Source organism: Stenella coeruleoalba, assembly GCF_951394435.1.
Source record: "Stenella coeruleoalba genome assembly, chromosome: 2".
NCBI classification, from domain to species: domain Eukaryota; kingdom Metazoa; phylum Chordata; class Mammalia; order Artiodactyla; family Delphinidae; genus Stenella; species Stenella coeruleoalba.
This window is the reverse complement of record NC_137147.1, coordinates 62,847,999-62,875,983: the sequence shown is the minus strand read 5'-3', so window position 1 is coordinate 62,875,983 and position 27,985 is coordinate 62,847,999. Positions and strand designations below refer to the sequence as shown.

At 37.2% G+C, this 27,985-nt stretch overlaps 2 protein-coding genes across 5 annotated transcripts in view; one reads left to right on the top strand and one right to left on the bottom strand.

Moving 5' to 3' along the window:
- Positions 1-3,489, top strand: part of FAM177A1 (family with sequence similarity 177 member A1) — a gene marked incomplete at its 5' end in the record, with an annotated part of 28,375 nt that extends 24,886 nt beyond the window's left edge. For 2 of the 3 annotated variants that reach the window (XM_079912376.1, XM_079912374.1), the window contains one exon: positions 52-2,211. In XM_079912376.1, the coding sequence (XP_079768502.1) occupies positions 52-258 (207 nt within the window). In that variant the 3' untranslated portion in view covers positions 259-2,211. Of the gene's footprint in view, positions 1-51; positions 2,212-3,081 lie in introns of those variants that run through there. The other variant, XM_079912375.1, reaches the window with a different exon arrangement.
- Positions 2,205-27,978, bottom strand: PPP2R3C (protein phosphatase 2 regulatory subunit B''gamma). Of its 2 annotated transcripts, XM_079912372.1 has the most exons (14): positions 27,851-27,978; positions 21,287-21,414; positions 18,391-18,495; positions 17,334-17,446; positions 16,827-16,924; positions 15,555-15,625; positions 12,362-12,494; positions 11,108-11,163; positions 10,955-11,030; positions 10,026-10,162; positions 7,037-7,174; positions 6,443-6,529; positions 4,775-4,834; positions 2,205-2,942 (listed from the first exon to the last, which is right to left on the bottom strand). In XM_079912372.1, exons 1-14 carry the CDS (start codon positions 27,906-27,908, stop codon positions 2,754-2,756), a joined length of 1,449 nt encoding a protein of 482 aa, XP_079768498.1. In that variant the 5' UTR covers positions 27,909-27,978; the 3' UTR covers positions 2,205-2,753. The 2 variants fall into 2 exon arrangements, with proteins under 2 accessions (XP_079768498.1, XP_079768499.1); XM_079912373.1 differs by lacking the exon at positions 6,443-6,529.
- Between the last annotated feature and the right edge of the window lie 7 nt (positions 27,979-27,985).

Here is a 27,985-nt window from a genome sequence, read left to right as displayed (position 1 = left end):
TTCCTTTTGGACATTTGTATTTCAACTATTCTTGATATTTCCTCCTTTTAGGAGGAAGAAGAAGAAGAAGAAAACAGGATGTCTGAAGAAGCAGAAAGACAATACCAGCAAAATAAGCTGCAGGCTGATTCCATTGTTCAGTCAGATCAACCAGAAACACTTGTATCCAGTTCATTTGTGAATCTCAATTTTGAAATGGAGGGAGACTGTGAAGTAATTATGGAGAGCAAACAAAATCCAGTCTCTGTCCCTCCATAGAATGAAATGACCATCAAACTTCTAAGGTAGTTTTTATACCAGGAACTTTCACACTCTCTATTCAGTGGGACTTAATAGTAATTTATATTTTAAATTATTAAGTTATCTGGAAAGGGAAGAATGTTTCTTTATTCTTAGGCTCTATCTAGCAAAAGCCAGATCTGAAATTTGGATATTTGTACTATGCTTTTACTGTCAGATTAGTGCTTTGGTTTTAAAATGATCTTTTAAAAAAAGTTAAGGACATTCTAGAACCCTAACCACCAATTAAGAAGAGTTAAATTATCAAGCTTGTCTGTTATTTGTGTAAGAAAAAAAATAGGTTAAGTTGCTGAATAAGGCTAACTGGAGCTGATATTCATAGTCTCAGATTAAAATGAGGATTTTTCTCCTAGATCTTCTCATGTTATGTCTTTCTTACATTTATATATCTAACCATTCATTTCATACTAAGGATGGTTCACTGAATGTGTAATAAAAGGAGCAAGATGAAAGCATTTTGAATTTTCTTTCCTTGAGAATTAACTTTATTTCATGGGAAGGTGATTGAGTTTATAACGCCACCAAATCTTAAGATGGGTTTCCATTTTTTAATGAAGGTTAATCTTAATGTATTTGTATTCAAATGGTAATACCTAGTGATTACCCACGTGGCATCCTGTTTATGTCACTCTTTCAGCCCTGAATGCCTCCTATGGGTCAAGATTGGGGGACAGATGAAGACTTAACCCTCCAGGGCACACTGTTAAATATTGTACAATGTGCAATGGTAGCATAATGAAGTTACCTGTCATTCACCACTTCGAAGCAACAACAGTGGATGGTTCGCTTGACCCAGTTGGCCATCTCTGTACCCACTGTGCCATTAGCAGACCTTACAAAAGTATAATATGAAACTAATTTTGAAAATACTTCTATATGTGTTCAGGATCTTATATCTGTATGACTTAGATTTATAACTAAATGTGGATAAGGAGGAATATGTAGAGTATTTCAGATATGCTGCTCTTAAAAACCTATTCACAAACTTAAAGAGTTTTTAGGATTATGGTTGTTAATAGCCTTCTAAATAGCATTAAGCTTTCAATCTTAACTATATCTATGTAGCTTCAAAGAAACAACATAGCTACAGTGGGCTTATTATGGAAGTCTGTTAGCAATGAACATGAACATCTGCCCACTAAGTTCTTCAACTGAAATTTGAAGAATTTAGGAAAGATAATTCTTCATTAGGAATCCTCAGTTACATGGATTCATGGTATGGTGGTTCATGGCATGTGACGGTGATCTTTTTGGTCATGGGTATAAACTATATAATTTAGTGCTTAAAGGATTGTCAGATTATGTAATATCATAAATTATAGTTTACTAGTAGCTCTAAACAATGCTAATCTGATGTGTTCCCTATAATTTTTATCTTCATTTGAGAAGATATTCAAGCTCAAATATTTATTTGGTTATCCTGTAAAGGCAAGCATATCTAAAGGCGATCTGAATCTTCTCTCCCTAGAGGCACTAGATCTAAGAGTTGACTCAGAAACTTTTCTGATTGTAGTAGAAGGAAGATAATGATTAATGAAGGTTTTACATTTCTTGAATTTTACTTTTTCTACTTGTCCAACAGTGGCCAGTTTGTAATGTTTATACAGTTATTCACTGTGCCTTAAATTTTTATACTTTTTATTTATGCAAACTATAAAATTTCCCATAAATGCATTAAATGGTTTTGTCTTATTTTTAAGCCTCTTTCACTTTTTCTTCCTTTTCAACCCTTTTAATAGTTACTCTTCCTTCTGAATCATAGTTCATGATATTCTACTCTCTTCTTTCATCTCTTAAAAATTAAACAGTATAACTGAGAATCTTTACACTTAGTTAACAAATTCTCTAACAAAAATCCTTAACAAAATGGAGTTAAGTTTTGTAAAATGTAACCCTGGTGCTGGTTAATAAAGGTAGACAAATGTTTTTTATAACAATGATTTTAATTAAAGTAAAATACTAACTTGAATACTTTTTATTGAAACATTCTATTAAAATAAACATCATGTCCAAATACTTGCCAGAAATGAAATGGCCCTACTCTGATGAATGGGGAAGTCTGTAATCTTTGATATACATAATACTTTAGAATATTCAAGGTTAAATGATATAATTTAAACTATCAAGTATTCAAATTCTTAGTGACTAATGTCAGAACTATTCCATTAAAACTTCCTTTATTTCTAAAGATTATACAGATTCAAAGTGGACTCCTACCTTCACCAGATCACACTTGCCATATTTGAGCTAAGTGAAACCAGAATTTACTGACTCCTAATTTGGTCCCATTTCTTCCAGACCACTACAACCAAAATTCCAATAACCAGAACATTTGCTGTGTTCTATAGACATATGAAGTGTTTTATTTAGACCATTTCTAAGGATTCTGCTTCAAAGGTTTTACATGTAGCATTCAAGCTTATTTTAATGAATACAGTCTGGTCTTTGAGAGATCATGTATCATCAAGGTCTGCAGAGTTTTCATTATCATTTGCAACAAGGGCTTCTCTATTCTCGTAAGTCCAGAAGCCATTCAGATCAATTAGAATGGTGGTGACTGTGTCTCCTTGATTACTGTTGATTAAATCCTGAAGAGAGATTTTCAAAGGATCCTTTGGTTTTACCATGTCAAAGATTTCATCCTGCAAGAGAGGAAAAAAATACAATGAAATCTGATATCTGATTCACTTAATTTCTATCATAGGGTGATCTAAAATTCAGGGCTGGCACTTGAGCTTATGTAAAATTTTTTGTTCCAATTTTTTCTTTTTCATTTAACAGGCAATCCACCTCTTCTCTATACGCACAAAATTTTATTGGAAGATTCCTTAGGTACAGGCATACCCTTGGAGATACTGTGAGTTCAGTTCCAGACCACCGCCATAAAGTGAATATTGCAATAAAGCTAGTCATGTGAAATTTTTGGTTTCCCAGTGCATATAAAAGTTATATTTATACTATACTGTAGTCTGTTAAGTGTGCAATAGCATTATGTCTAATAAAATATACATACCTTAATTAAAAAATACTTTATTGCTAAAAATGCTAACCACCATCTGAGCCTTCAACGAGTTGTAATCTTTTTGCAGTAGTAACACCAAAGGTCACAGATCACCATATAACAAATGTAATAATAATAATAATAATAATAATAGAATATTGTGAGAATTACCAAAATGTGACACAGAGACACCAAGTGAGCAAATGCTGTTGGGAAGATGGCACCGATAGATTTGCTTGACTAGGGTTGCCACAAACCTTCAATTTATAAGAAATGCAATGAAACAAGGTATGCCTGTATGTGTCTTACAGAGGAACTGAAACTCAGAGTTTAAGCTGCATAGCTAATTAGCAGCAAAACTAATGCAGTGTTCTTTGAATATATGTTAACTAACTACTTATATTTTTCTGTTGTCTTCTAACTGGTGATAAAGCAAGGCCTTGATTTAAGTGCAAACTTGGCTCAAAGTAAAAACTTAAATGCTTTAGAGCCAAGACAGTGACAAAGCTTCATTTCCAATAATGATGTCAACCTTTTACTCTGGACCTGGAATGGGTGGGGGGAGCTCGGTATTAAAGAACTAGTCATCCACAGTGACACTAAACTGTGCTAAAAATGACTGGAATATATGGAAGAACCTCTTCTATATTATGACGTGTACTATAAGATTACTTACGGGGAATTAGTACATGTTTTCTAATCTGTTTGTAGTAAAATCACTCAAAGTATTTAATAGCATTTAAAGAGGCAAATTGCATTTTTAAAGGTTAGAACAATTCAGGTAAACGAAATGCATGAACTTTTAATCTTGTGTGTATGTGAAACTTCCCTTTCCAGGTTGGTGGCAGTTTAAAATTACTAGTTCTTAAGTTGCCAGTTGCATAGTTTCAAATTTTTCTCACTTATATTAAACCAAAATAGCCCTTTATCTCATTATACTTGGTTAAAACTGGATGGGTTATTTTATTACATTACTTCACCTGAACCAATACTGGATACTCAAAGTGGTTCATAGCTGGTAAAAGTCTGATTACTAAAATGCTAAGTAGCAGCATGTATTTCAAATAGTGGTAGTTTTCATACTGTAAGATTGATGTTTCCTTAAATACCAAAGCAAGCGAGCTCTTTGAAGTAGCAGACTAAAAACGTGCCTGAACCTAAACAGCTCCCCCAAATTCAGTTTACAGTGGGGTAGACTACCAAAGGATACAGGCTGTACTGATTCTCTTAGTTTTCAATCAAAATGAATGAATGCTTCCAATGAGAACATGAGACTGACAATGCTAAAATCTTATACTGCACAAATCATTAGTCCAAGTATGTTCTCAGTTTCTAAGGATTTAAATATTAATTCAGAACAAATAACAGCAAATACTTGATTTGGTTCAGTATTTCATAAGTTGCTTTCAGGTAAAAACTTCATTTAATGCAAATGATTATGTGGTGTTATGTAAATTAAAGAAAAACAGTAACCTTGACGTCTTGAAATGAAACAGGATCCTGTCCATGGATTTTCATTAGTTCTTGTATGGCCTGTATTTAGTAGAAATAAATCTTTAAATAAAAAACAAAATATGCAACATTCCCCGTCCTGTCCCATGGTCCCTTTCCAGTTCCATTTCCTATCCTTTCAGACCATAGGCCTCATCATTTTAACCGCTCTTGCCAATATTCTCAAATTCCTTGACCTTGCTTCACATCTGCTGAGGAAAACCTAAACACTGGATTAGTGTAACCATCAACCTTTCTAGACCTACACCTTAGCTATGGAGAACTTCATAAAAAAAGTATACAAGAGTACAGATTACTATTGCATAGGAATGGTCTCCAACCCCAGATGGGCCTTTAACAGGCCTAGCAATTCTGTTATGACCTGCTTCTCCAATTTTCCAGGAATGCTATTCATACCTTCACCATTTTTTAAGGCACCAAATCCACCACCTCCCCTCCCACCCTACACTTTCTCTTCTACTTGACAGAAAAAATGGAGGTAAACCTCCCTCAAACTCTTCTCTTTTATGAACTTTAACAAAAAAATACTGCCTGAGAATCTCCTGTGATGCAGTTGAACTAACAAATGTTTTAGGTGGGAGTCATTCACTGGAAAATGTGAAGCTTAAAATTCTTGGAAAATAATATGTTCCAAGTGCCTACTCTGTAGTGCCACTGATATCAGAATGTGCACAGGGCATCTCTTTGCAGCAGATGAGAATCTGAGTACACTCGAAGCTACTAGAGCAGGAGACCTGGATGGAATGATCTAGAGTGCACCATCTGGGCCCAGCTTTTATCACTGGGATACTGATGTACAAAGGCTCTAAGAACAGTCCAGGACTGTAGGGTTCAGCACCAGTAACTTTTTACCTTAGCCCATACAACCAAGCCTAAATAAACTTTGATAAAATAAAGGTATGAAATATTTTCAATGTATTTAATAAATAAAATTTAATATTCAAAGAGTAGAGGATACTATAAAAAATCTTTATGAAAAGGGATTGAGTATTTAGCTTCCAAAAGATATATTTACTTTGTTTTCCTAAAACTGAATTTTCATTTAATAGGTCTGCCTAAAGTGGGGGACATCCCTATGATGGGTGATATTCTCAGATGAGCCACTGATATAAGCCCACGTAGCATTCAATTTTTAAAAAATGCATCCTAATACTGGGATTGTAATTTATCCTTATAATAATCTGCAGTCATTACTACCTACAAAATCATAATAGAAAGCTTTTCAGGGAATTTAACATGAAATTATGAAATATATACTCTGAAACTCAGAAATCAAAGTTATTTTAAAAGTATCAAAAATTTTTTAAGTGGAAAAGAAAAAGCCTCTGGGGGAAAACTTCTTATGACAAAGATGTGAAAATGTCATTTTTATTGTTTAAAAAAAATTTCTTCTTACTATCAATCTTAACCATATAAAAATCAGATGGGATGGTCTTCTGGAAACTAGCTATAGAAATGTGGCAATGGAATGGAACACTACTGTACAAAACCTTTCCATCAAGTAGAAAAGTCACCGTTCAAACTGAGGAATGATTTATCTTTTTTTTTCTTTTTTTAACATCTTTATTGGAGTATAATTGCTTTACAATGGTGTGTTAGGATTTATCTTAAAAGGGAAGACATTCCTACATTTACACCTGCTGCAGCAGAATGCTTATCAGGTAAAATACAATCAAATTCCACTTCAGAGCTCATCATGTTATTCTCTGAGACCACCTACGGCACAGAATAAGTATTTCAGCAAATCTGTTTCACACTGAAATGCAGCCCACAATTCTAGCCAATTTTTAAATTTATATTTTTTACAGCATAGCAATTAAAAGAATCTACAGGTACCAGATGTGCAAAACTCCTGTGGAAAGGAGCTACCTTTTCTGTACTGTATAATTAAAGTTTCTGTAGGATTTTACATACTAGTTTTTAATCACCAAGAGCATACAATTTCTCAGGTATGTTTGTATCTCCACTAGCTAATAGCCCCTGACGTATATTTACACACTTTTTAGTATTCTACGACTAATCAAATGAGTATTGATTTAGCCCATTTATGTTTTTAAAAATAGAAAAAAACAAAACTAAAACCTGACTTGATTTCCTTCTGAAATCTGTTAGGTAAAACGCTTTTGTTAAATTTAAACATCCCAAGTTAGATAAAATTGTCATTGGGTAGGTAATTTAAACCAAATTGTATAACAAAGACACATTTACACAAATGAGACTTACCCTAAAGAAATAATTAAGGGAAAAGACATTCAGATATCCTTTGTTCTCAATGTCAAGCAATTTGAAAATATATTGCAGAGCTGCAGGTTCTTTTCGGTTTTCTAATGCAAGAACAAAATCCAGGTAGGTCTTATAGTCCTATAGAAAAGAAAATGACATTCATTAGAGGCCTTATTTGTAATTAACTTTTCAAGTGACTGATGATTTGAAGACGTTTGTAATCAAAGATGGCAATTTTTGTAAAAATATGAAACGAGAAATCCATACTTAATATATACTTAATGTTGGTTTCTAGGAATTCTACATAGCAGTTTATCTGTACAGGACAGTTTGAGGGGGCACAGCTCATTTTCTTATGAGAGATTTGCTGTGTTAAGCCATAATTTTCATTCATTAGGCTTTTGAAATGGACAGACAGTGACTAACCTTTGCATGTTGCCACTAAATTTGTATTTTCATTTCGGTGTGGTCATTCTGAACTAGTTTTAAACTTTAATTCAGATGATTTCCAAAAAGTCATCTTAAGAGTGCCAGAGTGGCTTCCCTGGTGGCGCAGTGGTTAAGAATCCGCCTGCCAATGCAGGGTACACGGGTTCGAGCCCTGGTCCGGGAAGATCCCACATGCTGCGGAGCAACTAGCCCGCAAGCCACAACTGCTGAAGCCCACGTGCCTAGAGCCCGTGCTCCGCAACAAGAGAAGCTATCACAATGAGCAGCCCGTGCACCGCAACGAAGAGTAGCCCCTGCTCTCCGCAACCAGAGAAAGCCCGCACGCAGCAACAAAGACCCAACACAGCCAAAAATAAACAAATAAATTTAAAAAAAGAGTGCCAGATATTCTACAGTGATCTGACACTGTTCTCATCCAAAAAGGGGGCAAGAGAGTACAAATGAAGGCTGAAAAGACACGAACAGAACAGAAAGCTTTCTCTACGAAAAAGGGATAGTCACAGATTACTTTTTCTGCATGTTTAATAAAAGTAAAGTACTTGGGAGATTCTCACTTGGAAAAGTTTATAATCTTGGAAAGGATTTTCTTAGGCTAAGATTAAGAATTCTTTTCTGCATAAATCGTAGTATAAAAAGCTAGAGATGCAGCCTCATCATGGTCTAAACTCCATGCCTAACTGTAGCTTCTGATTTTCTTTATTCACCAGGTTATTAGCATACTCCAAGCTCCTCACTGTTAACTGTAGGCAGCTGTGGGAGTCACGAAGCAGAGTTTTTGCACCTTTCCCTCTGCAGTTGGCTAACGATGGTGTTATTTAGAAAACTGTTATTAAAGCTAAATGATAAAACCTAAAACCCTGATTCTCTTCTGACAGTATGACCATTTCTTAAGCATCATTGGTTTGGAAAAGTTATCAGATCCTTAACACATATTTTTAATAGCAAGAATGGTGACTTAAAAATGCTATTTAGAATTTTCTTCTCAAGTATTTTGCATTGTTGTGATAAAAGGACAGGTGCATGTTAGCAAATCTTTAGCTGCTAAGGTAGCCACTTAGAGTAATACTACCTGATTCTTAGATTTAAATTAAATCATGGCATATGTGGTACTATCTCTGACCTGGTAATTTAATGAATGAACCATCTATATGAAAACAGTCAATAGGGTTTACCTGTTTTTCAGATTTTTTTTTTTTTACTAGTCCACACTTCTCTACAATAGGTGCACCGACAATGAAATGAACAAAAATATTAAAATTTTCTGTTTGCCCTGAGTCCATAAAGGAAGTAATGTTTTTAAGCAAATTTACCTTAAGATCAAAGGTTCTAAATAATTTGATCTCAATTATTATCTCAAATAATTTGATCAGTTCATACTTCTTAAGATACTGTTATACACTGATATGAAAATAATGCTGTATCATATCAAGAAAAAGGCTTTTGTGATTAAGAAAATGGACAGAGGACCTGAAGAGTCATTCTTCTTTTTGTTTTTTTAATAAATTTATTTTATTATTTTATTTTATTTATTTATTGTTTCTAGCTGCTTTGGGTCTTTGTTGCTGCTTTGTTGCTTTTCTCTAGTTGCAGTGAGCGGGGGCTACTCTTCGTTGCAGTGTGTGGGCTTCTCATTGCAGTGGCTTCTCTTGTTGCAGAGCACGGGCTCTAGGCATACGGGCTTCAGTAGTTGTGGCACGTGGGCTCAGCAGTTGTGGCTTGAGGGCGCTAGAGCACAGGCTCAGTAGTTGTGGTGCACAGGCTTAGTTGCTCCACAGCATGTGGGATCTTCCCGGGCCAGGGCCTGAACCCGTGTCCCCTGCATTGGCAGGCGGATTCTTAACCACTGAGCCACCAGGGAAGCCCAGGAGTCATTCTTCTGAAGAAGACATCAGATGGCCAACAGGCAGATGAAAAGATGCTCAACATCACTAATCACCAGGGAAATGCAAATCAAAACCACAATGAGATATTACCTCACACCTGTCAGAATGGCTACCATTAAAAAGATAACTAACAAGTGTTGGCAAGAATATGCAGAAAAGGGAACCCTCATGCACTGCTGGTGGGAATGCAAACTGGTGCAGCCACTATGGAAAACATTATGGAGGTTCCTCAAAAAATTAAAAATGTAACTACTATATGATCCAGCAATTCCATTCCTGGGTATTTATCTGAAGAAAATGGAAACACTAATTTGAAAATATACATGCACCCCAACGTTCACAGCAGCATTATTTACATTAGCCAAGATATGGAAGCAACCTGAGTGTCCATCGACAGATGAATGGATAAAGATGATATGGTATACATATACAATGGCATACTACTCAGCCATAAAAAATAATGAAATCTCTGCACAGGGAATATAGTCAATATTTTACAATAACTTTGGTATGTAATCTATAAAGACAGTGAATCACTATGTTGTATACATGAAACTAATATAACATTGTAAGTCAACTATATTTCAATTTAAAAAAAAGGCTTTTGGAAGTTGTAGGAGCCTAAATTTTTAAAACTTAGAGATTTAAACTACTACCATTTCTCCATCGTAAGTGAGACACTCCTGGAAAACACGGTCTAAGAAGACATTGGTCATGGTTGCTGTTCCATAGCGGGAGAGTTCTTCTTTACTGAGCATGCCATTGTGATCCTTATCAAGATTCAAATATTGGCCTTGGGGAGAAAGATGATCAAAAGACACTTACGACCAAAATAAAGTTCTAACTAAAAGACAAAAGAATAAACACTAACAAAAAGTTATTTTTATTGGTTAATATTTTGATTTTTAAACTAATTATGTTACAGTCATGGTAGACATCTGCTATCCCTGCAATCTCTATCAGAACAACTGTTAAGCCAGAACCAGTCAAAGAAAACTCATCATAAAGGTCATGCCTTTATGCTATTTCACTTACATCATTACTTGTTTTCAGTTTGCAACCTTCTATAACTTTCCTAGGATTCTAAATTAGATGGAGGTAGGGGTCAACCAACATAAATCACTGAAATGCTGGCACTTGAAAGCAGAGGTCAAGGTTGCCAAAATGAGTCACAAGACCACCCAAAAGGACAATGTAACAGACTAATGAAATTCAAGAAAAAAGGCAAACTAGGCCCTAAAACACACCCCTCTGTGGACCCTGAGAGTAGCATTTTATCACAATGCAAGATCACAGGTGATGTTCATAATAATGTTCCTGAGTCAACAATAAAAAAGTCAAACTACATTCTTTATGTTAAAGTGTTAGAAATGTACTAACTTAAATAAGAGTGACAAAAATATAAAACGCTGGTATTTAAACAAGTAAAATTTAATAATCTAGAATATAAGCTCTTAAGGAAATTAGAATACTTTGATCTTAAGGTAAATTAGGCTATGTATAAAACTGTCCTTTGAACTCCAGTTAATGAAACATTAACTGAGGAACGGATAATTCAAATTATAGCATTACTATAGGAACATACCATACACCCGTAGGGCAGAAGGAGCAGAAAACCAATTTGTTTCTTGACTCTCCTTGGACAGTTCCTCATCCCTTAACTATATGAGCATAGAGACATAATTAGAAGATAGCAACTGTGAAGTGATATAATTAAGTAGTTTAAAAACATATTTACCTCCAATAAATCATCTAGGAAGCTGCATGCTAAAATATCTTGAATTTTTATCTTCCCTTTAAAGAACATAAACACAGTAACTTAATTTTAAAAACAAGAGCAACTCAATTTTATAAAAGTATTATTTTAGAAGAGCAACCGCACAATTGATATTTTAAACTTCCTAGCTCTCATGCTCCAAAGTCCTTACTATGTATTTCTGTGAAAAGGGAAATCTGCAGGGAATAGTTAATAAAATCTCATATAGGTATGTCTACCTATATACCCCCAACTATATACATCCAATTGAGAAATTCCAAAATTACATTGAGACCAGATTCCAAAAAAAGTTGTGTTAATTTTTTTGTGGTTATGGATATGATACTGTCAGTAGTCAAATAAGGAGACTGCTTCCAGTTTTCCTTTGCAGGTTCTGGAATAGAAAGCAGTATAGAGGCGTGGTTAAGAGAGATGGGATTTAAATGCCACTCCTAGACATGCAATCCATCTAAGTCTTAGTTGCTTCACACATAAAATGTGGGTAATAATACCTTCCTAATGGAGTTATGAGAAGAAAATGAAAGAATCTATGTAAAATGCTTAGCACAGTACTTAGTACATAATAAACAGTCAAAACTGTTGGCTATTATTATTGCGTAAATTTCCAAGGAAAAAGATGTGTGTGTGCCTATAATGGAGGCGTTTAAAAAAACTGACAGCTACCCCATTCTGTGATGGACTCACAGCTGCATTTTCAAGGACAGAAGGGGCTTTGATTTGGGCCTCTGTCCCAGACACATGTATTTAAGCCTAGCAGGTTAGAATAGTTGATAAATGTACTGTGAATGAGGCAAAATTTACAAATCTGATCCTCATATAGGATAGTTAACTTGAAAATGAGAAAAACACATCATGGCTAAATGGTCCTCCTACCTCCCAATTCATATTTTTGATCAAAAAGAATAACGCTCCAGTATATTACCTATCAGGGATAGCAAATTATATCAGAATACCTGGCTTCTTAGATCTGGAGAGAATATACTTCATTTTAGAGATGAAAACATTGTAAAAAGGTTAGGTGATATACCCACTGTCACACAGCTGATTATGGTTGGCACAAGTAAATCAAAAGATCTACATGTCAAAAGATTTATATATTAACGGCAATAACATGTTAGGAAAATAAATAACATTTTAAAGACTTTTCTCTAGTTATTGAGATTTAGAAGTAATGATAATCTTATAATATCTAAGTTAGATAAGATTTTCTTTTACCTGTTCTTAGAGGGTCTAAAAAGAAGAAGAACTTCCTAACTGCTGTACAAACATAAAAGGAGTAAAAAGATTTTTCCAGCCCATCTAATTGTGGCAAAGTAGGGATAAGTTCCAATATGTAGTTTTCTAAATCCTGAAAGAACAAAACAAAATAAAACTTGAAAGGGTTAAATGTCTGATCTTGTTTCTTCATGAGATACTGGAATATAATTTCAGTCCTAAAAATTATTCAGTATTAAAACTATATGAATGATGAAATAAATTCATTTGTGACTGAGTTTCAGATATTTTTCTTGGCTTGTTGTTTTCTTTTAACTTTGTTTATGATGGTCTTTGCTCTCAGATTTTTAAAAATTTAGCTGAACTTACTGTTTTTTAGACTTCTGAGCTTTGTCATACTTAGAGAGGCTTTCCCTATTCCAAGATTACATATTTAAAAGCCTCTCATGGTTTCTTATATTTATTTTAATAATTTCATTACTTTTGCTTTATCCATTGTAAAGTATAATGCTTCTAGTTCATTTGAGACACTTTATAATTTAGTTGTAGAACAGATGGCATCTCAAACATGGTGTGTCCAAAATTGGACTCTTATTATCCCCAACCCTGGTCCTCACCCATATTCCCCTATTCCACCATTTATTCAAAGTAAAAAAGTTAAACTTGGTTCCTACCTTTTCTTCACCAAGGCCCCCACCCCTTACCCCCAAAATCTAATCCAGCAGCAACTTTTTGTCATTGTTGGGGTGTGTGTGTCCAAAATATATACTAAATTAATCTATTACTGGCTTCTACAGACATCACCCTGGTCTGGGCCACTATCATCTCTCACCTGGACAACCAGAGTAATTTCCTAATTATTTCTTCTTTGACTCTAGGCTCTTTACAATTCGTTCTCCACACATCCAGTAATTTTTAAAAATGTAAACCAGGGAGTTCACTGGTGGTCTAGTGGTTAGGAGCCCGGAACTTCACTGCCGTGGCCAGGGTTCAATCCCTGGCCGGGGAACTGAGATCCCACAGCCACATGGCCAAAAAATAAATAAATAAAATAAAATGTAAACCATATCCTGACAGATTCAGCTTAAAAATTCTGATGGCTGGGCTTCCCTGGTGGCGTAGTGGTTGAGAGTCCGCCTGCCGATGCAGGGGACACAGGTTCGTGCCCCGGTCCGGGAAGATCCCACATGCCGTGGAGCGGCTGGGCCTGTGAGCCATGGCCACTGAGCCTGTGCATCCGGAGCCTGTGCTCCACAACGGGAGAGGCCACAATAGTGAGAGGCCCGCGTACCGCAAAAAAAAAAAAAAAAATTCTGATGTCTTCCCATTAGTCTCAATATAAAATCCAAACTCTTTATCATGGTCTAACAACCCAATATGTGGCCCTGCCTACTTCTCCAACTTCACCTCCTGTCACTCTAACCCTCGCTCATATGCTCCAGCCACACTGGCTTCCTTCTGCTCCTAGAACAGGTCAGGTTTAACTGTGCCTTGCGGACACTGAACTTGCTGTTCCTTCTGTATTACATTTTCATAAGGCTGGCTTCTTTCTCATCCTTCATGGCTAAAACTCAATCACTATCTCAAAGAGGCACCTCTTCCATCTTATCTAAAATAGTTCCCCAACCCCAGTCATACACTTTCCTAGTACCCTATTTTCTCCTTAGAACTTGTCACTCTTTGAAATCATGTTGCTGATAATTTAGTGTCTGCCTCCCCACTCTGCTAGGAAAAAAGCACCATAAGAGTAAGGCTTAGCAATGTACCTGGCACAAATAAGTGTTTGGTAATTGCTTATTTAATAAGATTTAGTAAGTGAATGAGAGTTTGCCTATACTACTCAAATTACAGATGTTGGCTCTGGAAATTACTGTCTTTTAAATAAGGGAGACACAAAATCTGGTTTCAAAAGGCAAAGTGCCAAGGTTAGGAGAGTTACTTCTTTTCTTTGAGAGAAATGTTTTCTTTCATTGAGAGAAGGGAACATTACTCCCTTTTAAACACAACTACAGAGATATACTGTTGCTTTTCTCTCTCTTCCTCCCATTCTTCTTTCAATTTTTGTTTCCATTCATGGGAAGAGGCAAGAAAAGTTTGTTTTGTAAACCAACTAATGGCTGACAAGAATTCTCAGAGCTATAGAAGTACTCCAATATCTGACCTGAGTAAGTATCAACTACTGTTCAATACATCTTGCAAGAACCTTTTACTGTCAAGCTGATCTGAACCTTAAAGGACAAGAATTATACTGTGGCCCTAGAAAGGTTTTTAAGTGTAAATATCCAGTATGAGCTAACAGATTCTATCTATAGAAATCTGGATAAAACAGAGTGCAACAAATTATAACAGGAAACATAAACTATAACAGGGAATTTACATCTCTTTAAATTTTATATCTGAATATTTATTTAAGTGATTAATTAACTTGGTTCATATTTATGCATATCTCCCTTATCCCTTTGTATATATTTGGGAAAAAAAGCCTGAGCTGAAAAGAAGATATAGATTGATTGATTTACTTATTTATTTATTTGCTTGCTTGCCACGCTGCGCAGCATGTGGGATCTTAGTTCCCCGACCAGGGATCGAACCTGGGCCCCCTGCCTTGGAAGCTCGGAGTCTTAACCACTGGACCACCAGGGAAGTCCCCATATAATTGAGATACCCACACTTACAAGAATAGTGATTTGGATCATGAGGCTATAATTCTCTGTTGATAACCTGTTGATAACCAAATTAGTGCCTAATGGGAAATAAATAGCCTCTTGGTAACTGACCTTACAACCCAAACCTGCAGGTGGGACTATAGTCACATTATTTTTCTTATATTTCCTAAAAAAGGAAAAACTACTGGCCCTTACATTTTAAAACAGTCATACACTGATAACACTCATGAATAACCAAAAGTTTTTCACTGTTTCTTCAATGATTTTTAATCCAGTTAAAACATTACATTCTTTTCTTCTCCTTTAAAAGGCTTTTTTTTCTTTAAAGGTTGGAGAAAAAGAATTTAGAAAGGAATTTTTGTGACCAATATACACTTAAAAAGTTCTTTAGTAACACGTTATTTGTAAAAACAAACAAAGCAGAGAAACAAAAACAAAATAAGAATTATCTGTAATCTCAACACCCAGTGATAACTACTGTTTAGCATTTTGGTGTCTAGCATTTATTAAAGTAGGTTAATACTTACAGATTCCCGGAGATACCCTTGTCCAGCAACATCATATAAACTGAGGCCTATTCTTGTTTGATGAAGCCAAACTGACAATAAAAAAGAAAATGAAATATAATTATTAAGATTTATCCTTCAGTGTATATATATATATATATATATATATATATATATGCATAAAAGGAGATAGATTAGAGAGACAAGCTAATTTAATGACTCTATAAACATATTTTTCTCACATGTATTACTTATCTCATTAATCCAAAAATTGTTTGAAACAAAATAAATATACCATAGAATTAACTGCAGATATCAACAATTCTACCATGCCTAAAGTGACAGTAAAGCTGATGCCCTTGAGAATACTGGTGTTCCACCAAAACAGGAGTTCTGATATTATGCCTTTAATGAAGCAGCTTTTATTCTACTGAGGTTAATTACCACAACCAAATATTAAAGCTGGTACACACAGGACTTGACAGGTCATTATGGAACTTATAGGAATCATAACAATTCCAACTTGTTTAATAAATACTCCTTGAGATGATGCTACAGTTGTGAGTTTGAAACTATCCTCTCAGGCAACTCAACCTGTAATATATTGGCGAAATAAAATTACCAGTGAATTAAAGTATTTCAAATAACCATCCATTAAAACTCCTGGTTCAGCTTTTTTTTTTTTTTAGTGTTTATTTATTTTTACTTGTTGACAGTTTTGATTTATTTATTTATTTATGGCTGTGTTGGGTCTTCATTTCTGCGCAAGGGCTTTCTCTAGTTGCGGCAAGCAGGGGCCACTCTTCATTGCGGTGCGCGGGCCTCTCACTATCGTGGCCTCTCTTGTTGCGGAGCACAGGCTCCAGACACGCAGGCTCAGTAATTGTGGCTCACGGGCCCAGCTGCTCCGCGGCATGTGGGATCTTCCCAGACCAGGGCTCGAACCCGTGTCCCCTGCATTGGCAGGCAGATTCTCAACCACTGCACCACCAGGGAAGCCCCCTCAGCTTTTGATATATCTAGTTAGCTAGTATCTTCAAGATACATGAGGCTTTTGTTTTGTTTGTTTTTTATAATAATGAACCCAAATGTATGGTAGAAACTTTCAGCTCTAGTAAGTTCCAGGAGAGAATCATAATAATAGGAAAACAAATCTTGGTCAAAAGACAAGAATTCTGTTATTCAAATTTACTAAGAGTTGTTTGACATGGAAGGGATACTATAAAAGCACTGACTGGAAACCTACTTGATTCCCAGATAGAAGGAGTTCAAGTACAATGAAAATGAAATCACCTTTTCTCATGACATAATTAAAGAACTGCATGATGGAAATTCTTCCATAAGAATCTGTATGAAGGAGTTTAGCAAAGACTTTTGCTGCGAAAAATTGCCTAAGGAAAGGAAATAAAGATTAAATCATCTGCCAATGTAATATAAAAATGACTTCTGTATGATTTAGCAGACAACAGCATAAATTCAAACAATTAAAAATCAAAGTGGTGGGAAAAAAATCAAAGTGAGAACTATAGTTCAAAACTGAAAATGTTAAGCCATACATCTTTAATTCTATTGTCTTAAGAATGAGGACCTATAATGCTGTAAATAAGCTATATTATTTCTTTTAATAACTTTATACCAATGTAATTTTCTTGACTGTAAATAATTTTATTAAACTTTATTAGTTTAATGAAAAGCTGACTTAAATTATCATATTATTGACTTAAATTTTCATTAACATTTACTTGAGGCATTTAAAATGCTTAACATAACATACTCCTTTGTTAATCATATTATTCTTACTTGCACTTTGGTCCAGCTTTTTCACCAACCTTTAAAAAATTTTCATAATTAATCATTGCTTCCTCTCCAATCATGGGTGGTGTCTGGTGCTTGTCCAGCAAAAACCATAAGTTCTTAGGAGAATTGCAGAAATTAAGATGTTATAATCAACTGCACAAAATTTAAAAACGTAGTTAAATGTGTTATTTCCATTAAAGTGATAGACTACTGTAGGGTCAAAATGCAAGGGTTTAAATCCCAGCCCTGCTCTGTGATCTTGGACAGTAGACTTAAAGTTTCTGTTTCAATTCTCATCTGTAAAGTAAGGATAACAGTGTCTACATCATATAGTTACACAGATTAAAGAGGAACAGTATATGAAAATTTTAGAACTTAGTAAACACTCAATAAATGCTAGCTATTTATTTATTTATTTTTGCCATGTCACATGGCATGCGGAACCTCCCTGCCCAGGGATCGAACCCACACCCTCTACATTGGAAGCGTGGAGTCTTAACTACTGGATCACCAGGGAAGTCCAATGCTAGCTATTTTTTATCATGTTATTAGTAATCAAAAGGATAATAGGAGATGATAGTCTTCTTAATATTACTCCCTACAGTAGTGGTTCTCAACTTTGGCCACACATTAAAATCACCTATGGAGGGCTTCCCTGGTGGCGCAGTGGTTGAGAGTCCGCCTGCCGATGCAGGGGACACGGGTTTGTGCCCCGGTCCAGGAAGATCCCACATGCCGCGGAGCGGCTGGGCCTGTGAGCCATGGCTGCTGAGCCTGCGCGTCCGGAGCCTGTGCTCCGCAACGGGAGAGGCCACGACAGTGAGAGGCCCGCGTACCGCAAAAAAAAAAAAATCACCTATGGACTTCAAAAAACAATACAAAACTATCCTTGGGACACACAAGCTTTGCAGCTGATTCTGGTGGGAACCATCGCTACAGAGCCTGTGCTTTCAGTCACTGCACTACTGGCTCCATTTAGGCACCCCGAGATCCCACATGACACATGTAGTACAAATAAGAAATGGTGAACCTCCAAAGCAACCTTTTATTCCATTCTTACCTGTAATTCTTCATTATCTAACAGTTCCCTGCTTTTCCTTTGCAGAAAGACGGCTCTGGATTCTTCTCTTAATTTCTGTAGTAAGACCTCATCTTCAGCTGGCAGCTAAAAATACACTGTAGAGTTAATTTCTACACTTAAATTCTAGACTATTGGGTTATGCAAAATGTATTTGGCTTCAAAAAACTATGTATACTACTGTCTCAAAATTACTTTTTGTATCTCAATCTTGCTTAATTTTAGGTCATCATTTATTTAAAAAGTTCATTTAATAAAAAGAGATCCACAGAGAATTCAGTGATCAGTGAAGCCAGTTCTGCCTGGAAAAGGCTAACCATCTAGCCCAAGTTTCTTTATTTAGATCCATACAGGTTTACTTAAAAATTAAACACAACATTTAGTATGTGCCCATAATATATCAGGCATCAATACACTCATTCTAATTTAATCCTACTAGCCCTGTGAGATGCATTTCATCATACTCAATTTAGAGGTGAGGAAATCAAGAGATGGATGACTTTATCAAGAATACATATGCAGTTAGCCAGTCCCAGACTAAAGATTTAAATCTTCAGAGTCCAAGTCTGTCTTAATTTCTTATGAGTTGTTTGGTTTGGTTCCCTGTACTCCTCTGTCCCCTCAATTTCACACCTAATGTTAATGACTTGCTCAAAGTTGTGCAACTAAAGTAACAAAATTTGAATCCGGGTCTTCTGACATCAGGGATTTAGTGTATTTTCTCTTCTCCATCTCATTTCCATCACTGGGTAGTTAGGTACCTCTCCCAATTAAGTAGACTTTAATGCTATTTCCTAGTGACTGCTAGGAGTAAAGTACTATGACAGATGTTCAACGTAGGATAACCATCTCCAAACTAAATGTATCCGAATGTCATGCTCTTATTTTACTTTATGACCACCACTTTTTCTATTTTCTCAATGTAGCTCAAGTTTCATTTTATATTTGTAGAGCACTGTTCCCATTGTAACCTTAGACTAATAAAGAACTAAATTAGGATTGGCTGAAGAGCGACAGTTTTAGCCAAGTATGCTTTTTGAGACTGGGTCACCTTACTTCCTAGAGATAATTAAGCCGATGTCTGCTAGTTGGCCTCCAAAGCAGAGGTTCGTCCTCCTGTGGTGATTTCCCTAAGCAGGGCTTTAAAATGACTCATTCTAACAACTTCAAACAATTTGCTTTGAGGATTTCTTCTTACTTTTCTGTAACTTTGCCCCATTAAATGTAGCTAAGTAACCCACAGTCCAAATTGGGGGCTATGGTTTTCACTTTTTATTTCTAAGAACTAAGATGCCATTCCTCCCATCAAAAGGGATGGAGAAGGAATATGCATTAGGAGGTGAGGCTGGGGCTGAGACTGGGATTGTGCTCCAGGGGCTAGTCAACCAGCTAACCAGCCAAGGAGAGAAGTGGCGACCAAAGATGACAGGTGGTTTCTCTAAAGCAGTGGAGTGGAAGTAGAGGAAGAAGAAACAAGGGAAAGAACATCCCACAAATCCACATCTGCAGACCAGAAACCATTTGGGATCTGGAAGAGGTCAGAGAAGAGATGGAAATGGGGGAAAAGGGGATTCCCTCAGAAAACACAAGGGGATGGTTGGTACTAGAAATACAGGAAAGTTGAGTCCTGGGAATGGAGTAATGTCAGCATCTGAGGGCTGTTCCTGGGTTAGTAAGATAATGCTTTCACAATCCTGATTACATGAAATAATGAATATAAAATGCTCTGAAGTACGTAGACACTCAATAAATGGCAGTCCTCTTCCCACTCCCCGAGACTATAAAAAATTCTCAGTTGTCTAACTGCCTCTGATTAAGAAAGTGTGAAATGCAAAACAGCAACAGCAGTATGTATGATGTGACCCCATTTTTGTTAAACACACACACACACACACACACACACACACATAGAAATATGTAGAAGGATTCATGTAAAAATGTTTATTTACATCTCTGGGCAATGTTATTATGGGAAAATATCAACTTTACCTGTTTTTTCTCTTTTCCATGACAAATGTGGTTTAGTCATATAATTCTTAAAAGTCTGGGAGACATATAGTATTACAAAAAAGTTTCCAGTAAAATGGTTCACATGTACACAAGTACAAAAAGAGTTTGTACTTGAAGAAATAAGTTAAAATTATCTGGATAATCTACCTCACTCCTTGATGCAAGCAAAACAAAATATTTACTTTCTTTGCAAATAATGTTGTAATTAATTGAGTTTAGGAGGTAACAGGTTTAAGAGATATTCAGCTAAAATTCCAAAGTTAACTTTTCTATAGTAGTTACATTTCCCATAATACTAAATAGGACTTATTCTTTTCAGAAGCCTTCAATTTCAGCTGTAAATATCTTTCTTAAAGTCTTACTGTTTTATCTATAACCCTCCTCAAAGCCTTCTTTACCATTTTGGCACAAGGAAACATATAATTAAGTATAACTCTTAAAATTTGTTTTCCACTCTCAATCTATTTTTCAGTTTAGCCTTGAGCAAAACATTTTGCACCTTATGAGTAAAAGACAAAGTTAAAAATTGTGATCAGCCAAGTAAATCTAAGTCTTATAGAAAGCCTGGCAACATAATCCAAAAGAATACCTACTAGTAACATCCATAATAAAAATTAGGAGGAAGGAAAAAGCCTACAGTTCAAAAAAAGTGGCAAATAACAACTCTGTGTTTTTATACCTACTTATATGAAAAACCAAGATTTAATCAGGTCAAAAATAATAAGGTCAACTAGAATGAAACAATAAATGTACAAAATTTAAAATATAATCAATTTGTTTATTTATAAAATATAAGATTTTTAATCCCATTTGAAAAATTACATTTCATTTACAAACTCTGCAAGACATTTGCTTAGATACCACTTACCCTATAATAAAACCGGGGAATGGTCTTATAGAATTCATTTGTGTTTTTTCTACCTCCTTTCCATTCTGAGTAATACTTGGTAAATAAATCCATTTCTTCGTCTTTTAATTCTTGTTCACTTTTTTTTTCTGGTAACAAAACAAGTTAAGGAGGGGAAAGCACTTTTAAAATCAAACAATATTTTTTTCAAGACATCTATACACTATGGTCTAATTACAGTACAAAAAAGGCCTTCACAATTGTACTTAGACACTAAGCATCTATATTAACTTTCTTGAAGTACCAAGAATCACTATCTTCAACGGAAACAGCCTCCTCTACATCTTCAAGCAGTTCTCAGATGCTCCCTCCGCTTATTTTTATCACTATACTTGTCTCTTTCTCAAGTCATTGCCTCTCTTATAGACCTGACATGTTCTAATTCATTCAATCAAAAGTTCTCACTGAGCACTTACTCCAAACAGAGCACTGCACTAGACATTGGGGCTAGAGCAGCGAGAAAGCAGGCACAGCCCTTGACCTCATGGGAATTTCAGTGTCATAGTCACTATTCCTCTACCTATCTGAAGTTCACACCTCAGGGTGCTATTACCCAACCTGCTTGCTGCTGGCAGATGGCCATCTCATTTAGCCATTCCTCTCATGAACCATGAGACTGGTGCACAGCTTTCTTCACCTGCAATCATTATGGAAGAATAAACATTTAGGTGGGTGAAGGTGCCCCCTCAACTCTGAAGGCTTCCACCTCTACTGCACTCTGTTCATTCAGAAAGACCACAGATCTTACCTGTTCCTGTTCTGAAATCTTAAACTTTAATATACTCTCAAAAATGTTCTCTCCTTCTGGTTGTTATTCAAAACCTCACTGCACTAGCACAAAAACAGACATATAGATCAATGGAACAGGATAGAAAGCCCAGAAATAAACCCATGCACCTAGGGTCAATAAATCTACGACAAAGGAAGCAAGAATATACAATGGAGAAAAGACAGTCTCTTCCATGAGTGGTGCTGGGAAACCTGGACAGCTACACATAAAAGAATGAAATTAGAACATTCTCTAACACCATATTCAAAAATAAACTCAAAATGGATTAAAGACCTAAATGTAAGACCACAAACTATAAAACTACTAAAAGAAAACATAGACCACTCTGACATAAATCGCAGCAATATCTTTTTGGATTCATCTCCTAGAATATTGGAAATAAAAACAAAAGGGACCTAATTAAACTTAAAAGCTTTTGCACAGCAAAGGAAACCATAAACAAAACGAAAAGACAACCTACACAACGGGAGAAAATATTTGCAAACAATGAGACCAACAAGGGATTAATTTCCAAAATATACAAACAGCTCATACAACTCAATACCAAAAAAAAAAAACCCCCCAAAAACCCAACAAAACCAAACATTCCAATCAAAAAATGGGCAGAAGATCTAAATAGACATTTCTCCAAAGAAGACATCCAGATGGCCAACAGGCACATGAAAAGATGCTCAATATTGCTAATTATTAGAGAAATGCAAATCAAAACTAAAATGATGTATCACCTCACTCCAGTCAGAATAGCCATCATCAAAAAGGCTACAAATAATAAATGCTGGAGAGGGTGTGGAGAAAAGGGAACCCTCTTTCACTTTTGGTGGGAATTTAAATTGATACAGCCACTATGGAGAACAGTATTGAGGTTCCTTAAAAAACTAAAAATAGAGTTACCATATGATCCTATAATCCCACTCCTGGGCATATATATGGAGAAAACTATAATTTGAAAAGATACATGCACCCCAATGTTCACTACTGGAGCACTATTAACAATAGCCAAGACATGGAAGCAACCTAGACGTCCATTGACAGATGAATTGATAAAGAAGATGTGGTATATATATACAATGGAATATTAATCCATCATAAGAATGAAATAATGCCATTTGCAGCAATATAGATGGACCTAGAGATTATCAAACTAAGTGAAGTCAGACAAATATCATATGATATCGCTTATATGCGGAATATGAAAAAAAAAGATACAAATGAACTTATTTACAAAACAGAAAGAGACTCAGACATAGAAAACAAGCTTATGGTTAGCAAAACCTCACTGCACTTCAGCCTCATTGGGATCTTCAATTCTGTGATCTGTTTTCTCAAAAGTTTTTCCTCTTCTTGGTCTCACTTCCTTCTCAACATGCGTGTAGTTGTTCCCCGAAACTCCTGCCTGCGTTTCTGCCATATCTGCCTTGTTAATTTTTAACCTTGGACCAATTTTATAATCTGTTTACTAATGCTCAATGGTGCTGGAGAAAACTGCCAAATTTTGCAAATATTTGGTCCCACAAATTTATTTCACGGTTACTAATAACTCAGCCTCCCCAAACCACCAATACATATTTTATTTGCGCCTGATGTCCTCTTGGTGACTGACTGCTCCAGACTTTCACTACATTCCGCAAGCTCCCTGTGTTCACCCTCAACAGATGAGAATCCCACCCAGTTCACCAACAACTGAGTCTACTGGGCATGGATACCCACAAACATCTAAGTGGAGTGGGAGGACAGGAAGGTATCAAATCTGCATCTTACTTTCTTCCTGCCAGTTTCAGGGGAAAACGTAGCTCTTCTCTCACCCAAGGCTAACCCCTCATTGTCCCATCTCCTCCGCAAAACTCCTTCCTTTCTACCTGTTGCCACACATAATTCCTTCTTCCTCATCCACTTTCTCAAATGAAAGGCCTGTGTTGGTGATCTCTACTTTCTTACCTCTAACTATCTCTTTATGCAATCCTGCCACTCTATGGAAACTGCCGGGGCAACATGTGACCTAATTGTTTAGTTTAATGGACACACCTGTCCTTGATTTCTCTGTTAAATTTGATACTGTCCATGATTCTAAACTTTTTGTAGCTTCTATGGGACCACACTCTGTTGATTCTCCTATTTTATGGCTATTTCTTCTTTTTTCTTTTTTTATTTAACTGATCTTATTGTCTGTCTTTATTCCAATTTTTATTGGAGTACAGTTGATTTACAATGTTGTGTTAGTTTCTGCTGTATAGCAATGTGAATCAGTTATATATATACATATATCCACTTTTATTTTATTATTATTATTTAAATAAATTTATTTATTTTTGGCCGTGTTGGGTCTTTGTTGCTGCACGTGGGCTTTCTCTAGTTGTGGCGAGCAGGGGCTACTCTTCGTTGTGGTGTGCAGGCTTCTCATTGTGGTGGCTTCTCTTGTTGCAGAGCATGGGCTCTAGGCGCGCAGGCTTCAGTAGTTGTGGCACGTGGGCTCAGTAGCTGTGGCCTGCGGGCTCTAGAGCACAGGCTCTGTAGCTGTGGAGCATAGCCTTAGTTGCTCCGCGGCATGTGGGATCTTCCCGGACCAGGGCTCGAACCCGTGTCCCCCGCATTGGCAGGCAGATTCTTAACCACTGCGCGACCAGGGAAGTCCCTCTTCTTTTTTCTTAATCTTCTTCCTCTATCATTTCAACTTTCATAGTTTAACCTCTAAGCCCCAAACCTATGTCACTAACCCAGACATTGCACTAAACTCACGCATTCAAAACAAAACATTTTCATCCTCATGCTCCAACATACCTAGAATAACTTTCCCTATCCCTCACCTTACTACTCTTCTTCTAATTCCATATTTCCATCTCAGTAAGTGGTCCTACTATCATCCAATCACCTGAGCCCAAATCCCAAGAGTCACTTTAATTACATCATTCAACTATTCTAGGGATACACAAGTACATGTGTGAGTGGATGACTGCATACACACATGCAGCTTTCAACAGTGTCAGAGATACTGACTCTCTCACTGAGATAAAATTGACCAAAAAAAAAAAAAAAAAAAAAAATGAAGGTGAGGAAGCTGCCTATCCAGATATCCAGGGGGAACTGCATTCCAGGAAGAAGGAACAGCCAGTGCCAACGCACGAAAATGGGAGTGTCCCTGGTGTGTGCAGGGAAGAGGGAGGCAGCCAGTGCAGTTGCAGCAGAATGAGCCAGAGGGAATAGCAGGAGATGAGGGACACCAGATAATGGGGGGGGGGCAGGCCACTAGGCCTTTGGAAAGACCTTGGCTTTCATTCTGATGAGGGTGAGAGCCACCAGAAGGAATTAAGAGGCTAATGCAGTAATCCAGGTGACAGATGGCGGTGGCGTGGGCCAGGGTGGCTGCAATGGAGGTGGCTAGGAGTAAATTTATTCTGGATATATTTTCTTTTTAGTCCCAGGATTTGCTGACACACTGGATGTGGGTTTTGGAGAAAGAGAGCAGTCAAAGATGTCTCCAAAGGTTTTGACCTGAGTAGATGCGATTGTCGGCAACTAAGATGGGGAAAACTACGAGCAAGCAAGTTAGGAAGGAGAGTGGGAGTTCAATTTCAGACAAGATTAAGATGTTAGATCCAAGTGGCCATGTCAGGTAGACAATTATTGATAGATATATGAACCTGGAATTTGGGATGAGGTCCAGGCTAGAGATATACATTTGGGAGACATTAGCAAATAGACATTATTTAAAATCGTAAGAAGGTAAGTGTAGACAGAGAATAGACAATGACCAAGGCCTCAGCCTTGGGCCCTCAAATGTTAAGTTCTTGGGAGGAAGAGGAAGAAAAAGCAAAGACTGAGAAGGGATGACTGGTGAGGTAGTAGGAAAACTAAGAGAGTGTGTCTCCCAGAAACCAAGAGAAGAAAGTATGTGTAGGAGGAGGGAGTGACCTACTATGTTCCTGGCAGGGGCTGCTGGCTGGTCAAGTAAAATAAGGACAACTGAGCACTGGAACAATGTGAAGATCACTGACGATCATGACAAGCAGGAATCAGAGACAACGACAGATTCAACCAACAACTCTTTTAACAAGTGTTGCTATAACGAGGCATAGCTACAGGTGGAAGTTAAGAAAGTTTCTCTAAGGTGGGAGAAATACCACCATGTTCATATGCTGATGGGAGTGAATGAAAGAAAATCTCATGATGCAGGAGACAGAGGATGACCATAGGAGTACATCCTTGAGGAGGCAAAAATGGGGTCTAGCACATTGATGAAAGAAATAGCCTTCAACAGAAGTAAAACCTATACGATTTACTTACTATTTTATCATCTCTGCCAACACTAAAGTGTAAGTTCTACAAGGACAAGGATTTCTGTTTACTGCTATAGCCTAGGTTATCCAGATAACAGACATGCGATGGAGTGGGTTTAGGAGTGAAGGGGAGGAGAAAGCACAAGTACAGGTAAATTTTCCTAGAAGTTTTCCTATAAGGGGTGCGGAGAAAAGTAGCAAAAGCTGGAGGGGGTTGTGAGATCAAATGATTTTTTTTTAAATGATGGGGGATATTACAGCATGTTTGTCAGAGCTGATGAAAATGAACCAGTAGAGAAAGAAAATTTGATGGTGTATAAAGGAGAGGATAAGGCCAGAGTGAAGTCAGTGAATAAAAGAAAGAAACGCGATCCAGCGTTGGAGTACAGGGACTGTTGGCCAGTTCACCATTTTAACAGTGAAGGCAGAGTGCACGGTTGCCTATAGTGGGTGGGGAGTGGGGGGGGGGCTGACAGAAATGGTAAATGGGAACAGGTGACATTCCTCTTTGATTGCTTCTACTTTCTCAAATATATATACTAGTTCATCAGCTAAAGGTAAGGAGTAGATAGGACATACTGAGGATTAGAGGTTTGGGAGATGAGAAGGAACTGCCTTAGAGTGTAGGAGAGTGAATGTCTAGGGTAACGCGGAAGAAGTGTAAATGAATGACTAAAACACCTACTTTAGGTTAGTGGACATGAATTAGAAGTGAGGAAATTCACCAAGGTTTCGTTTTTCTCTAACTACTTTCAGCTGTCCTGGATGCAGTTGTGAAACAGTAAAGATAGTTTTAACCAGGTTGATTAACAAACGTGACGCAGAGGGAAAGAGATAAGGAAAAATGGATTATTAAGTCTAAAATGGATAAGGAGGGAAGTGAAAAGTGTGACAATAAAAAGGCGGTAGGGGTAATGGATTATAGGTTCTAATAGGATCAAAGGGTTGATGGCGCCAGGACTCTCAATTATCCCTCACAAGTCTAGGTCAGGACCATGCAAGTGCGTGGCTAAGGTAGCTTTTCATTCCCGCAAATCCCTTCCCAGCGAAGTGTGGGTCAAAACTCTCTGAGGGCTTCCCTGGTGGCGCAGTGGTTGACAGTCCGCCTGCCGATGCAGGGGTCGCGGGTTCGTGCCCCGGTCCGGGAAGATCCCACATGCCGCGGAGCGGCTAGACCCGTGAGCCATGGCCGCTCAGCCTGTGCGTCCGGAGCCTGTGCTCCGCAACCGGAGAGGCCGCGACGGTGAGAGGCCCGCGTACCGCAAAAAAAAAAACCCCGAAAACAAAAAACCCAAAACTCTCTGGATCCCTAAACCACATCCCAGTCAGCCTCCTTTGTCAGGAGAGGTTTTACCGAAGCGAAAAACACGGCTCCCAGGTGCTGCTCCTCCCCATCCATCCTCCCCCCTACCTCCCGGCGTTTAGGGCCTGGCTCTCTCTGCGGGCGGCCCCTCCCAAACTCACTGTTTGGACCGGTGTTGGGCGTCGCTATCCGCCGGCGAAGAATTTCTTTCCAGTCCATGGCTGACTCCGGCCCAGCAGTTCCCGCATTTGCTGTTTACTAACCGCTCCACCCCCTGCCAGCTCCGGCGTCAACAC